The 13,588-nt window shown below is 32.1% G+C and overlaps 3 protein-coding genes and 1 pseudogene across 3 annotated transcripts; 3 read left to right on the plus strand and 1 right to left on the minus strand.

The window, feature by feature from the left end:
* Positions 1–4,023: 4,023 nt before the first annotated feature.
* On the minus strand, positions 4,024–7,424 carry LOC111040747 (ATP-dependent DNA helicase pif1-like). Its single transcript, XM_022324761.1, has 2 exons — positions 7,375–7,424; positions 4,024–6,159 (listed from the first exon to the last, which is right to left on the minus strand). Exons 1-2 carry the CDS (start codon positions 7,422–7,424, stop codon positions 4,506–4,508), a joined length of 1,704 nt encoding a protein of 567 aa, XP_022180453.1. The 3' UTR covers positions 4,024–4,505.
* Positions 7,425–7,668: 244 nt separating this feature from the next.
* Positions 7,669–10,475, plus strand: LOC111040748 (zinc finger MYM-type protein 1-like). Its single transcript, XM_022324762.1, has 7 exons — positions 7,669–7,747; positions 7,985–8,145; positions 8,323–8,505; positions 8,939–9,182; positions 9,316–9,785; positions 9,890–10,094; positions 10,294–10,475. The coding sequence occupies exons 1-7, from the start codon at positions 7,669–7,671 to the stop codon at positions 10,473–10,475; spliced, it is 1,524 nt and encodes a 507-aa protein (XP_022180454.1).
* Positions 10,476–10,775: 300 nt separating this feature from the next.
* Positions 10,776–11,249, plus strand: LOC111040749 (annotated as a pseudogene).
* A 178-nt stretch (positions 11,250–11,427) lies between these two features.
* On the plus strand, positions 11,428–11,854 carry LOC111040743. Its single transcript, XM_022324757.1, has one exon. It carries the CDS (start codon positions 11,559–11,561, stop codon positions 11,820–11,822), a length of 264 nt encoding a protein of 87 aa, XP_022180449.1. The 5' UTR covers positions 11,428–11,558; the 3' UTR covers positions 11,823–11,854.
* The last annotated feature ends 1,734 nt before the right edge of the window (positions 11,855–13,588 follow it).

The following is a 13,588-nucleotide window of genomic DNA, read 5'->3' on the forward strand; positions in this document are numbered from 1 at the left end:
TTATTCGTTCCCGTTTTCGACAAAGTGTTGCTGAGCAATACTTGTTCAGCTGATTCAATCTTTTCAGTTTTAGCGATTTCTGTAACAGAGAGTGAGAATTTCAGAAAATATTTTACAGAAGGAAAAAAACTACATAAAACAGCTGATTTTGTAAAAAAAAATGATTGGTAATAGACCAACTTAAGATATGTACAGAGATCGCGTTTATTTACTGACACTTCATTTCATAACAGAAAGTGAAGAAATTATTGGAGGTATACGGTTATTTAACACAGTAGAAACGGCTGTATCTATGAGCGAAAAGTTACTGGGAAATATGCCATCATATAAAATATCAAATCGTTGTCAAAATAGTATATGTTTTAATCCAGAACGTAATTCAGGAGTTGTCATTACAATATATGGCGTTGATGGAAATATTCAATTGCAGAAAGGGATGGACAAGTTTTTCCGACCATTGACCGAGTTATGTCTTGCTACTAATTGTAATTGTTTAACCCTTTGAGCCATAGTGGTTTTAAACCGAAACCACCTTTTTGTAATTTTTTTGTGCGGTTATTCGCAGTGGTATTCTATTGAAACCGCCTCCAGAATATCATGTTGGTAGCACTGTACATTTTGTTTTTTGTTTCATCGTCCTAGATTAATTAGTTATCAATTAATAATAAATAATTTGTTGTGAATATGTAATTTTTGTCTATGCAAATTTTGTGGTTACATTTATTTTGAATTAGCCTTCTGTACGCCTCCAAAGCCCGAACTTTTGTTATAAATTGCAAAGTAAGTACCTACACTAAAAACAATATTTTATCGTCATAATTCATATTTATTTATATTTTGTTATTTAAAATAACTGGTTTTTAGGTGGTTTTGGCTGAAACCACTATGAGCCTTGACAAAATAAATATAGAGGAATTATCTCAAGATGAACTATTTGAAATTTTTGAATCTATTCCAAGTGATGATGGTTCAATCTGCGATGATTTATTAGATGAAGATGAAAATGCCTATACAGTTGAAGTAAATAATTATAAAATTAATTAGTTTTTTTAAAACCTTTGTTATATTGAAGTGATTGCACAATTTAGGATAACCAAAACACATTGAATGATGTAATTGTCATAAATATACCATCTAGTTTAGATCCAGTTACTTATAATGAAGAGTATAGTTTTGAGTATGTTCAATCTCAAAATGTTGAAGATATTGTCATTGACAATGATATTGTGAGTACCTACATTTTATTTATATAAATATTATATAGATTATACATGCAATTATTTAGTTTTTACTGCAATATATAATTGTAATATATATTTTATTTTTATATATATTATATTATATATATTCAATTATATTGATATTTCATATAATATAATGTATTGTAATTATAAAAAAAAAATAAATGTTAGAATTGTAAATTTTGCTATTTATAAATAAATAAAACTTGTTTAATGTCTTAGGCCATCTGTGAAAACACTCCTATGAGGTGCAATATGTATGATCCAGATAATGTACCTTTGTTTGACAGGCTTAAAAATGTGGAAGGCATATGGGAAGAGCATGGTTTGATGACAGATCCATTACCATTCCAAGGAAAAGGTGGGCCTAATTTACCACCAGGGCTTGGAGATCCACAAAGTTATTTTTATTGTATTTTTCCTGAAAGCTTTATTGATTATCTGGTTTTTCAAACCAATTTTTATGCACACCAAAAACAAAAGCCATTTGAACCTGCTACTTCTCAGTCAATGAAGACATTTTTGGCAATCAATTTGCTTATGGGTATTAAAAAACTTCCTTCCTATAAAGATTATTGGTCATCAAACCCTCAACTCAGGGATGAATACATTTCATCTTTCATGCCTGTGAATAGATTTTCTTGGTTTTTAGCTCATATCCATTTATCTGATAATAATTTTCGACCTAATAGAAATGATATATTTTATGATAAACTATATAATGTGAGGCCACTAATTGACACATTATCAAAAACATTTCTTCAGCACTACATTCCTAACAAAAATCAATCAATTGACGAGAGCATGATACGTTTCAAAGGCAGAAATTCTATTAAACAATACATGCCAATGAAACCGATAAAACGTGGTTACAAAGTGTGGATTCGTGCTGATGAATCTGGTTATATATGTGAGTTTCAATTTTACGCGGGAAAAACAGATTCAGTAGAAACAACTTTAGGAAAACGAGTTGTCCAAGATTTGATTATGAATATAAAAGGAAAATATCATAATGTTTATTTTGACAATTTTTTTACATCACTTGAACTAATGGAAGAATTGTTACAAGATGGAATATATGCTTGTGGCACTGTTCGAGCTAACAGAAAAGGACTACCAAAAATACAAATTAAAGAAAGGCGATAGTGAAGGACGTGTTCCTACAATAGGAGTGTCATGGTTGAAGTGGCGAGACAACCGTTGTATTCAACTATTGTCAAACTTTCACAATCCTGATGATATTTCATCATGTACAAGAAAAAATAAAAATGGATCAACTATGAGTATTTCATGCCACTAGCAGTTACAAACTATAATACTCATATGGGTTATGTTGATTATGCTGACATGTTGAAATCCTATTATGAAATTGACAGGAAGAGTCATAAATGGTAGCACCGCATCTTTTTTTATTTTTTGGATGTATCGTTAGTAAATTCATTTATTCTGTTTAGAGAAAGCAGTCAGGGTTCTACATTGAATATAAAACAATTTAGACTTGCAGTAGTAGCTGGATTAGTTGGGTTACCAAGTACATCACCAAAAGGGAGAAAACAACTTCCTAAAAAAATTAACTTGTTTAAACCAAAAATTCCCATAGAACAACGGTTTTAAATGTGGGTCATCTCCCACAATCTTGTTCTTCAAGAAGATGCAACAATTGTAGTACCAAAGATAAGCCCCAAAGAACCAAATGGGAATGTATGTCCTGCAAAATTGGCTTGTGTTTGACAAATGACAAAAACTGTTTTATATCTTTTCATACAAAATAATCTGTTATACTTTACTTCATAGTGGTTCTATAGTAAAACCACCAATTTTTTAAAAAAGTGTTTGAAAATTTTTTTTTTATTATATGATAATGTTATGTTTTGATATTTTAATAAAAAAATTGAATTGAAAAAAAAAAATGAATGTGTGACTCAAAGGGTTAAGAGATGAGGTTAAAGAACCAACTAACCACATTCTATTGAAACTCTTATCAATACCTAAAGGTAAATAGTAATCTACTATATTGATTGATTAGTTCGATTTCAAGTACAGAACGCTACTCTTCTACAGTGATAAAATCAAATATTGTCGTTGTTAATATAATTTAATGAATTGCAATTTGTATTATTTATTTATTTATTATTAACAATACGGGCAGAGCCCAATTTACATAATATAATAACACTAATTACATTTTTAAATATGATAACAACAATAACAATAGTGACAATAATTACTAATTTACTAATAAAAACATGAATAACATAATAAAAAATACAACAAATTATAGCAGTACAAATCTTAAAATGAAATAAAATCTCAATTATTAATATAAAATAAATGAACTAACAGAGTTTCGGTGACATGGTGTGTGCAAAGTGTTGTATTACATGTTATTATAGTAATATGTATGAATGAAATCCAACTATTTAAAGAAGCAATGCTCTACAGTAAGTAAATCGAATACAATCAAAATACAATAAAAAAGTCACAGTGATATTATAGTGTGTACAAAATTTTACCATATATCATATGAAATACACCTGTCTCAGGTGTTATGTTAACATGGTGAAATTAAAAAATTATACAGTGACAAAACGATAAATAAGATGTTAAGCAGCAATATTCTTAATTAACTAAATACTATAAACTATGATGATGTTTATTATTCCTACTAAGAATAAGAATTTTTTTTAATTAATTGCAATTGTTACACAAATAATGAAATAAAATAAAATCTCAATCGTTAATAGAAAAAAAATAAATTAACAGCAATTCCCAGTAGTGTAGTTTGTACAAATTGTTACATGACACAAATTAATAATTATCATCAAATAATGTTTAAGGCACATAATATAGTTTATGTAACAGACATATTGTAAACATATTACTATAGGTAATAACAGTTATCGAATACATAACATGACAATAAAAATGTTGACATTAGTTACGAATTCACTATGAACTCATATCATAGTGAATCCGCATCCAGAGAGAACCACGTGGAGGTTGTCAAACTTTCTCTCCACCACAAAGACCACAAAGACCACGAAGCACAAGAATAACCACGGCTCAATATATTGTGTTTGAAAAATATAGTAGCCGTGTCAGAGCTATGTGTGACATCTTACAAGAATAACAGCAGCATAATACATTATGTTTGAAAAATATATTAACCGTGTCAGAGCTAAGTGTTTCGAGAATAACAGCAGCGTAATATATTGTGTTTGAAAAATATATTAGCCGTGTTAAACCGATATGATTACCAACGCATCAGTCCAGAACCTCCCTGTACACGATGTTCTTGGTGACATCGGTGTACATGCCGACTCTCAGTGACTGTGCGTTTCTCACTCTCGAGAACGCCACGTACAGTTGCCCGTGCGTGAACACGGGCGACGGCAGTAGCAGACCCACTCGGTCGAACGTCTGACCCTGCGACTTGTTGATGGTCATGGCGAACGACAACCTCACCGGGAACTGAACGCGCCGCATTATGATGGGCAGGTCGTCCTCGCCGCTGGACGTGAGCGGTATCGCAGGCACGACTATATCGTCCTGTGCGTCAACGTTCAAAATCCTGGCCTTGAAATTGTGATGACGCAGTTCGGTGACCACCAACCTAGTGCCGTTGCACAGCCGTCTCTTCGGTTCGAGATTTCTGAGCAGCATGACGATTGACCCCACCTTCAACGTCAGCCGGTACGGCGGCAGGCCGTCCGGTTCCAAACTGTTGAGGAATTCTGTGGGGAAATTGGCCACTTCGTCGGGATCGTCGACGACCACGGTGTCGATGGAGGTGTAGCTCCTCTCGGCACCGTCGACGCGCTGAAGCACGTCCCTGTTGACGGCTCGACATTCGTCGTTCCTGGGACACAGAACGATTCTCCGAGAAAAGTCGTCGACGTTGGCCAACGACATTTGCTCCGGATAGAAGAAATCTATGAGATCAGCAACGTCACATGTCATTGCCCGGGGGATTTGCACGGTGTCTGGGACACCGTCGACCGCGGGCAGTCGACCGTTGCCGAGCTGGAGCAACCAAGCAGCGAAGCGCGCGTCGTTGTCGGCGCGCACGTTGCGGACCAGGTTGAAGCACTCCATGCCGCGCCACAGACTGTTGTGCTTGATCGAGGACATGACGATGTCAGCCCTCGATCCTCTTCGGACCACGGGCAATATCTGCCTGAAGTCGCCCGAGAACAGCATGGGTTTACCGCCGAACGGTAATTCTGATCCCATGACGTCCCTGAGCAGGCGGTCCACCACCGTCAGCTGCAGTCCCGGGGACATTGGCGCCTCGTCCCACACGATGAGTGCCGCGTCGCGTATCTTGCGCGCTCGCTCGGACTGCATGGTGATGGTCGATGTAGAGTCGTCGGTCAGCGTGCCGAACGGCAATCCGAACGTCGAGTGCACGGTCATGCCGCCGTCCATGAGTGACGCAGCAATCCCGATGAATGCGACGCATAACACCGACCGGCCACTGCTGCGACCAAATGAGGCATCCGTACAGTCGTTTTTCCGGTGCCGCCAGATCCGTCGACGTAGAAAGTCTTCGCTGCTTCTAGGCCGTCGTCGACGGCCGCCATTACGCGGTCGAACACAGTTCGCTGTTCGGCGTTCATGTCGTCCAACTGTTGTGCCCACGTCCTCTGAGCAGCGTTCCACGTGTAATGCGTCGGTATATCGGTATTGTCGAGCTTCCACGTCGTTTATGTTGAGCGCGAAGAACTCAGTTAGCCTCGTACGATGTAGAGCTTCGTTTTGCAACAGCTCTTGCGCTTGTCCCGGCGCAAAGTAGACGTTTTGTCGACCTTCTAGGAGGACAGGAAGTCTGACGATCGTGTGACTTCTCTTGTGCAATTCGTACGAAAACAGCCGCCAGATGCCTTCTGACGGGCTGACGTATCTTGTGTTTACAAAACTGAAAACAAATACAATGCTATGTATAAGATGGCTAACACTATCTTCTTACCGTCAACTGTTGTAATAATTGTTATAATTATTGTATAAGGCTGAGCGAGAATCAAATTATATACTATTATAACGTAGAGTCATTTAAACGAACAGACATTTACAATAGGAAACAGTTGGAGAAGGTGTAAGTGAAAAATATAAGTATTCGAATTATAATCGTGGTGGATATACCTAAGGAACTGAATGAATATAAAAGTGTCATTCGTACAAAAATAGTAATAATCTATAATAAGTCTACTGTAGTAATGGCGTCGACGTTTACAACTAAAGTGGAGTTGGAATAAGTGTGTTGCGTGATAATTAATATTTAACAAACAAAGATGTAGACAAAATTATTACATACTACATAATATAAATGATGTGCCTACCGATATTGCTGTACTCTAGTAGCAAAACTAAGAACCCAACCTCTGTAAGTTTTTTCATGTAGCAAAGCATTGAAACACAATTCAATAACAATTATCGAATGTCAATAAAAAAAAGTACACGGAGGTACGGCAGAGTATACCATGTCTTAGTAAATTTTTATAAAATCTGCTTAATTAATGTATTTATGTATGTGTACAGTTGAAATATAATTTTAGTGATATTTTGATATTGTTTGAAGTATATAATACATTAAAATAATAGAAGGTACCGTACAATAATATACAGGGTGATTCTTTTATCAAACAACACTCATTATTTAAAAAAGTATTGACTTTTTTCAAAAAATTTTTTTTCCAAAATTGTAGATTTACGCTGTTCTAGAATTTTATATTTTTTTTTATATTTTTCACCCTTATATTAATTAGGCAAACTATCAACTTTTGATTTTCAAATGGTAACCTATACTTATAATTTCATAAACTATTAAAGCTATTTTTTTTATGAATTATCACGTTCAAATTTTCATTTTTCGTTAATCTGTTGATGAGATATTGTTCCTCAAAGTTCGGTGGTTTTAGGAGGCGGTTATTGTGTGTAAAGTAAATGTGTTATACCTCGCCAGTAGATACCACAGTTATTAGGGTTTGTAAGCCCCAGGTTTAAAGATATTACATTTTAAAATCAATTCAAGTAGGTTAGGTTGAGTTGTGCCCCTAAATGTATGGGTGTCCGCCGTTCGCCCAACTGAAGGTGATTTCGGCACTGGTCAATAATTCTTATCGATTATAAAGACCAGAAGTTAAAAGTATTAAATCCTATATCGTTCGAACCCAAGGTAGTCATCGTGCTTATTTGCTACCAGCAACAATAATTTATTGTCATGATGTCATATTTTAAGTAATTGGACCATTAAGGTACGGTGTCTTATGCGCGACCGGTCGCCGCGACAGTTACGGCCCCACCGCTTATTTGCGTTTTCTATTCACTGGTGTCTAACACGCGACTGCAGCGCGCGACAGATCAACTTGTCGCCGCGACCAGCGACAATACCGCGACACGAGCAGTGCAACGCGACTGATCACCCAAAATGTCGGCTGTAGTATTTTCTTCGCAAGAAGATGAAATTTTTATTGAATTTGTCAGAAAATACCCAATTTTATATGATAGTTCCCTCATGCAGTATAAAAATTTAATAATGAAAGACTCAATATGGAAAGAAATTTCACAAAATATTGGAAAATCCAGTAAGTAAATATAGTAAGTTAATAAATATAATATGTACATTTTTCAATAAATAATGTTATATTAATAATAATTACTTTTTAATAAATAAGTCATAGTAATAACTATTACGTAATAAAAATGTTTAGTACCTATATTTAAAAAACAAAAAATAACTGAAGAACGAGTTGACGATCCAGGTGTTGTTCAAGTTTCAAGCGCTTCTACTTGTTCAGATCAGCCTGATCTAATAAGTTCACAGTGCAATAAAAATACTGATGGCATTAATGATTTGGCTGATTTGGGTGATCGAGAGAGTGGACCACGACGTCCTAATCTAGCAGTAAGTAATCTGTGTTCTGTACTATAAATAGTAAATTATTTTATAATTCTATATTTTAAGCTTAAGCAAATTTTTCTTGAGATTAATTCTTGATTAATTGATTATTTTACGATTTTAATTTTATAGTTAATAATTAAATGTAAAATAATTAAATAATTTGTACACTCTACTCAATAGGCTTACAAAAGAACTAAATTCGGAGAAAAGTTTAGATCATTTCGTTGTCAGTGGTATACAGAATGTGATTGGTTAGAGTATAGTGTTCAACGTAATGCTGCATTCTGTTTTGTTTGTCGTATTTTTGGACCAGAGAATAGTGAAGATGCATGGACTAGGACTGGCTTCAACAATTGGAAAAAAGTAAGTACTCATAGGTACCTTAAAATACTTATTTAAGGACTTAAGGCTACCTACCTAGTACCTATTGGAACTAATACATTTGAGTACCTATATAGTGAGTTGTGAGTACCGAATACTTAGGTACTTATTATAGGCTATGTATAGAACCATTAGAACCTATAATCTATATATTTAATATCTGTATTCTAAAACCTATTTTTGTGCAATTTGTACAACAACAGCACACACAATTTATTAAAGATTCCTTTTAATAACTGATAGTGGAAGACATTTTTAAGTTTAATTTTGCATATTTTGTATTTTGTATTTGTGTATATGATTAAATATTATTATTTCAAATAACATCAAAATAAATAATGCTTTTAATAATTCTAAAAACAACACTTAAAATGTTTTGATATACCCATATTATGTCTACCTATTTGTATGTCAGTTAATAGTGAAACTTAAAAGTCATTTAGCTACTATCAACCATAAAACAAATGAATCGAAGATGATGGCATATAAGTCAAGTGAAAAAACTGGATCAGTTGTTACTCAATTGTCTAGTTTTCATAAAGAAGAAGTCGCAAGAAATTGCAAGTTTATGTCAAGCTTAATTGAAATAATTTTGTACATTGCAAAACAAGGCATTGCACTAAGAGGACATAATGAAGGAACTGATTCAATAAATCAAGGTAAATAATAGGTGTCTGAAAATATTTAGTACTTGAACTTAGTTTAATAAACAATATTTTAAACATATAATATAGGTAATTTTAAAGAATTATGCAATGTAGTTTTTTCAAAGTTTATGCCAGAATTTCAAAGCTTTTATCAAAAAAAAAATAAACTTGACCAGCTGGAAAATTCAAGAAGAACTTATTAAAATTAGTGCTGACTTGGTAACAGAAACTATTGTTGGACAAATTCTTGACACTGGACATTTTGCTCTAATGGTTGATGAGGCTAGGTCTCATAAACAAGAACAATTGTCTGTTTGTGTGCGTTATGCAGTTGGCCTCGACATTTATGAAAGATTTTTACAATTTGTTGATGTTTCTTGTGGCCAGAATGCCAATCAAATTGTTTCTGCTATTTACAGTAGTTTTAAAAATTGTAATTTAAACATGGATACACTAAATATTGTGGCACAATCGTATGATGGTGCCAGTGTGATGTCTGGCCATATCGGAGGTGTCCAAGCCAAAATTAAAGAAGATTATCCTTATGCAATATACACACATTGTATGGCCCACAGGTTGAACTTAGTTGTTGTGGACTTGTGTAAAGAAATTAAGGTAATTTTTTAAGTTTAAGTATATTATTAATTTATTTTAACTAAAATATAATTTAGGTATTTGAAGTTTTTAATTTGTATAATATTACAACCTATTTTTTGTAGAATGCTCGTTGTGTTTTTAATACGTTAGAAATGGTATACGTTCATTTTGCTCGTCCATCTAACAATACGAAACTCGGTAAAATTCAATTGGATCTAGGATTAAAAAAAGGAAGTATCCTCAGAGTATGTGACACTCGGTGGGTGTGCCGATTTAAAAATTGTGAAGCAATGATAAGTAATTACACTGCTATATTAGAATATTTAAGTAACGAGATTGAAGATCTGATAAAGATGTTGTCGAAGCAATAGGTATTAAATATTTTAAATTTTCACTATTCATTATAGAAATAATAAAAATTTTGTTTTTTCAGAAATAACATAATAAAAGTTTAGACAATGGGCATTTTCATTATATGGGTACAATATTTGTTTGTATTAATATTTAACTAAACTTTTAATTTCAGGTATTCTTAGGGAATTACAGAAGTATACATTTTTTATTGGGGTTATTTTGTTAAAAGATGTTCTTGGTATTATTAACATACTAAGTACCACATTACAATCAAAAACTGGCACTCTGGGTAAAGCTAAAAATATTATAAATGGTGTAATATTATCATTTGAAAAATTACGTTGTGAAACTTGAATTATTGGCAGCACAAAATGATATTACGCTTGATATACCTGACATAAGTATAATACAATTAACTATTCAAATTTATTTTATCTAAAACTAAACTAATTTGTTTTTAATTACCTACCAGGAAAACGAAAAAGAACACAACCAAAATATTTGAACAGTTTTCATGTGGATACTATCACTGGGGAAGAAAATAATATTAACTCCTTAACAGTTGAAGATTATTGGAAAAAAAATCTTTATTTCCCAATAATTGATGGTATCATTATCAATTTAAAAAAAAGATTTTCTGTGGATAGTTTATCAATGTCATCATCTATTGATTGTTTTTTGAATCTTGATTTCAATGGAAGTTCTTTATTTATAAATCATTATAAGGTGAGTCGCCAAGAACTAATACAATTTGAAATAAATATTTTAAAAAAAAAATTATATCTTACTATATTAATTGAACTGTTATTTTTAGGATGTTATGAATGTTTCAGTAGATATGCTCAAAGCTGAAATGATGGTCTTTAAAAATTGCTTACCTACAAATTTCAGTTTTGATGATGTTAAAAAAACATACAAATAGTAACATATCCTAATTTGTACAAACTTATTCAGGTAGGTATCACCATTCCAATAAGTTCTGCTACCTGTGAGCGCAGTTTCTCCAGTATGCGCCGAATTAAAAATTGGCTACGAACGAGTATGCTACAGCAAAGATTTAGCAACTTATCAATTTTAAATATTGAGAGGGACATCACAAATAATTTAAAAAGTGAACAAATTTTAAATAAATTTGATTTGCATTCGAGAAAAATAATGTTAAAATAGGTAGATAGGTAGTTCTGATCAGGGGGTATGCACTCGTACAGATAGCATATGCTACTGTAAAATAGTATAAAATCGTAACACCAGGAGCGTCTCGGGTGCCATGTTCCATAAAATCGTGATAGTAAATTATCACAAACAATATATTTCGAAAACGCGAATTTCGAATGCGAATTGCGAATACCACATTTTCAACTTTCAAGTGCTTACTGCTTTCCATTTTCAAATTATTTTGTCGTTCAGTGTTTAACTTGAAACTATTTTAAAACCGCAATGCCGTCATCTAACTGCAGTGTTTTAGGCTGTAAAAGTAAAGAGCGAAAACATGTCTTTCCACAGAATGACGATGATTTTAACACGTGGTTGCAGCGTTGTAATAATAACAAATTGTTTCATCTTGACAAATCTGTTGTTCGACGCCGGTATGCGGTTTGTCATTTACATTTTGCTGAATCATGTGACAGCCCAGGAACAAAAAAGCTTAAAAAAGGGTCACTACCAACTTTATTTTTACCAAGTAATAATGTAAAAAATTAAATTATATCGGTGTCTGGTGACATGTTTGTGTATGTACGAATGTTTTTTCGTTTGTGGTATGTATTGTGTCGACATAAAATGTAATTGATTTAAATTGTTTTTAAGTTAACTTATAAATTATATGTTGTGAATTGGGTATTTTAACTAATCCTAATGTATTGTGTATTATATTTAGAACCTATTATGTTGTAGTTAAGTGTTGTACCTTTGCCACATAATGTTGACAAAAAATCAATTTATTTAAACTAGGTATAGGTATTACTTGTTCAATAAGTTACTAATACATTATATGTTGTGAGTATTTAAACAAATATTTTAATGTCAATCAATGATTGATTTGATATTTGATATTTTACTTTACCTTTCTAAATAATACTAGAAATAATACCTAAATCCTCATGTATTATGTATTATATTTAGTTTAAATGTTGTAGTTAAATGTTGTATGTTCAATGTAATTAATATGTAATTTAGACATTCATATAATTGAATCTGGGTTCGAGTCCCAGCTGAAGTTTTTTCAGGTCATGGATGTTTTACTTTGTTTTAGATTTGTTGTAACAGGTTACAATTTTACTAACACAAATTAAATGTCAAACACTGAAAATCATAAATAAGAGCGAAAGGTAAAGTATTATTTAATTTAATTTTATATTGTATATATTACAATATACATTATATTTGTACTATTTTCCTTTAATTATTTTTAACTACTTAATTCTAGGAATTGTTCTTTAAAGTAAAACATAATAACTTTCTTCAGTTGTATACTTTTTATTTAATTTATTTAATATAACACTCCAAAGGGGTAAAATTAATATGTCATACAAACATAAATCTAGTAGTATACAAAAAGAAAATTACAAATTAGGTACTAATACAATAGGTAGTTTAAGAAATTTTATAATATTTAGATAGATTATGAACTGAAGCTATACCATTTCAATAAACAAAATTGTTTTAAAAATTAAGATTAATTTCATTCTTGTATGACTGTAAGGTATACCTTTTAAGTACCTATAGGTACTTATAGTACCTATATATATAGGTACAATTTATTTTTTTCAATATTTGTACAAATAACATAAAAATGATTTGATAATATTCTTAAAGAACAAATATTCTCTTTCTTATGAGTTAAGATATACCTATTAACTTTTAGTAATAATTATGAGCATTGTTTGGATTATGATGTAACTAACTTAAAAAATGTTTTCTTAATTTTTGGTATATTTGTTTTAAAGGTTTTAATAATGAAAACATGGATGTCAGTTTTCCAATGGACAAAATAAGTGGACAATCAACACCCATGTCGGTGAAATTTCCAAGTATGATTTCATAATTGATTGTTAAAGCAACCACATTTTGAATTATATATATATATATTTATTTTTTTAGATGAACCAGTTGATAGTAACAATATTTTGCCAATTTATGAATCAAACGAGATACCCGAGCGACCCTTAGCTTTACTTGAACTTTTTCCTTGTGAGTGTAAATACATAGTGGTAGCTAAATTATATATAGTAGATAAATAAATATTAATTATAAATATTTTTAGGCCAATCGCATGAAATGTCAGAGTCTATGAAGTCGTCTGGAACTGATACAGTAACACCACTATCACCATTTACTAAAAGAGGCGCTGTTAAAATTCACTGCAATGGTATGTTTTAGTAATATGATTTTTAACATAAAAAATATTTAATTTCCTTCATTTAATTTTATACTTACCTACATAGGCGTAAATAATGATGATAATAGGA

This window comes from Myzus persicae, unplaced genomic scaffold (assembly GCF_001856785.1).
Source record: "Myzus persicae strain clone G006 unplaced genomic scaffold, MPER_G0061.0, whole genome shotgun sequence".
In the NCBI taxonomy this organism is placed as follows: domain Eukaryota; kingdom Metazoa; phylum Arthropoda; class Insecta; order Hemiptera; family Aphididae; genus Myzus; species Myzus persicae.

Bases quoted from the DNA above. Each gene is read 5' to 3' on its own strand.
- LOC111040747 (XM_022324761.1), bottom strand. From the start codon at position 7,424: ATGACTACCTTGGGTTCGAACGATATAGGATTTAATACTTTTAACTTC. The intron at 6,160-7,374 runs GTCTTTATAATC...ATTTGTTTTCAG, and splicing joins TTTAATACTTTTAACTTCTG to TTTTGTAAACACAAGATACG.
- LOC111040748 (XM_022324762.1), top strand. From the start codon at position 7,669: ATGTCGGCTGTAGTATTTTCTTCGCAAGAAGATGAAATTTTTATTGAA. The intron at 8,146-8,322 runs GTAAGTAATCTG...TCTACTCAATAG, and splicing joins CACGACGTCCTAATCTAGCA to GCTTACAAAAGAACTAAATT. The intron at 9,183-9,315 runs GTAAATAATAGG...AGAATTTCAAAG, and splicing joins AACTGATTCAATAAATCAAG to CTTTTATCAAAAAAAAAATA.
- LOC111040743 (XM_022324757.1), top strand. From the start codon at position 11,559: ATGCCGTCATCTAACTGCAGTGTTTTAGGCTGTAAAAGTAAAGAGCGA.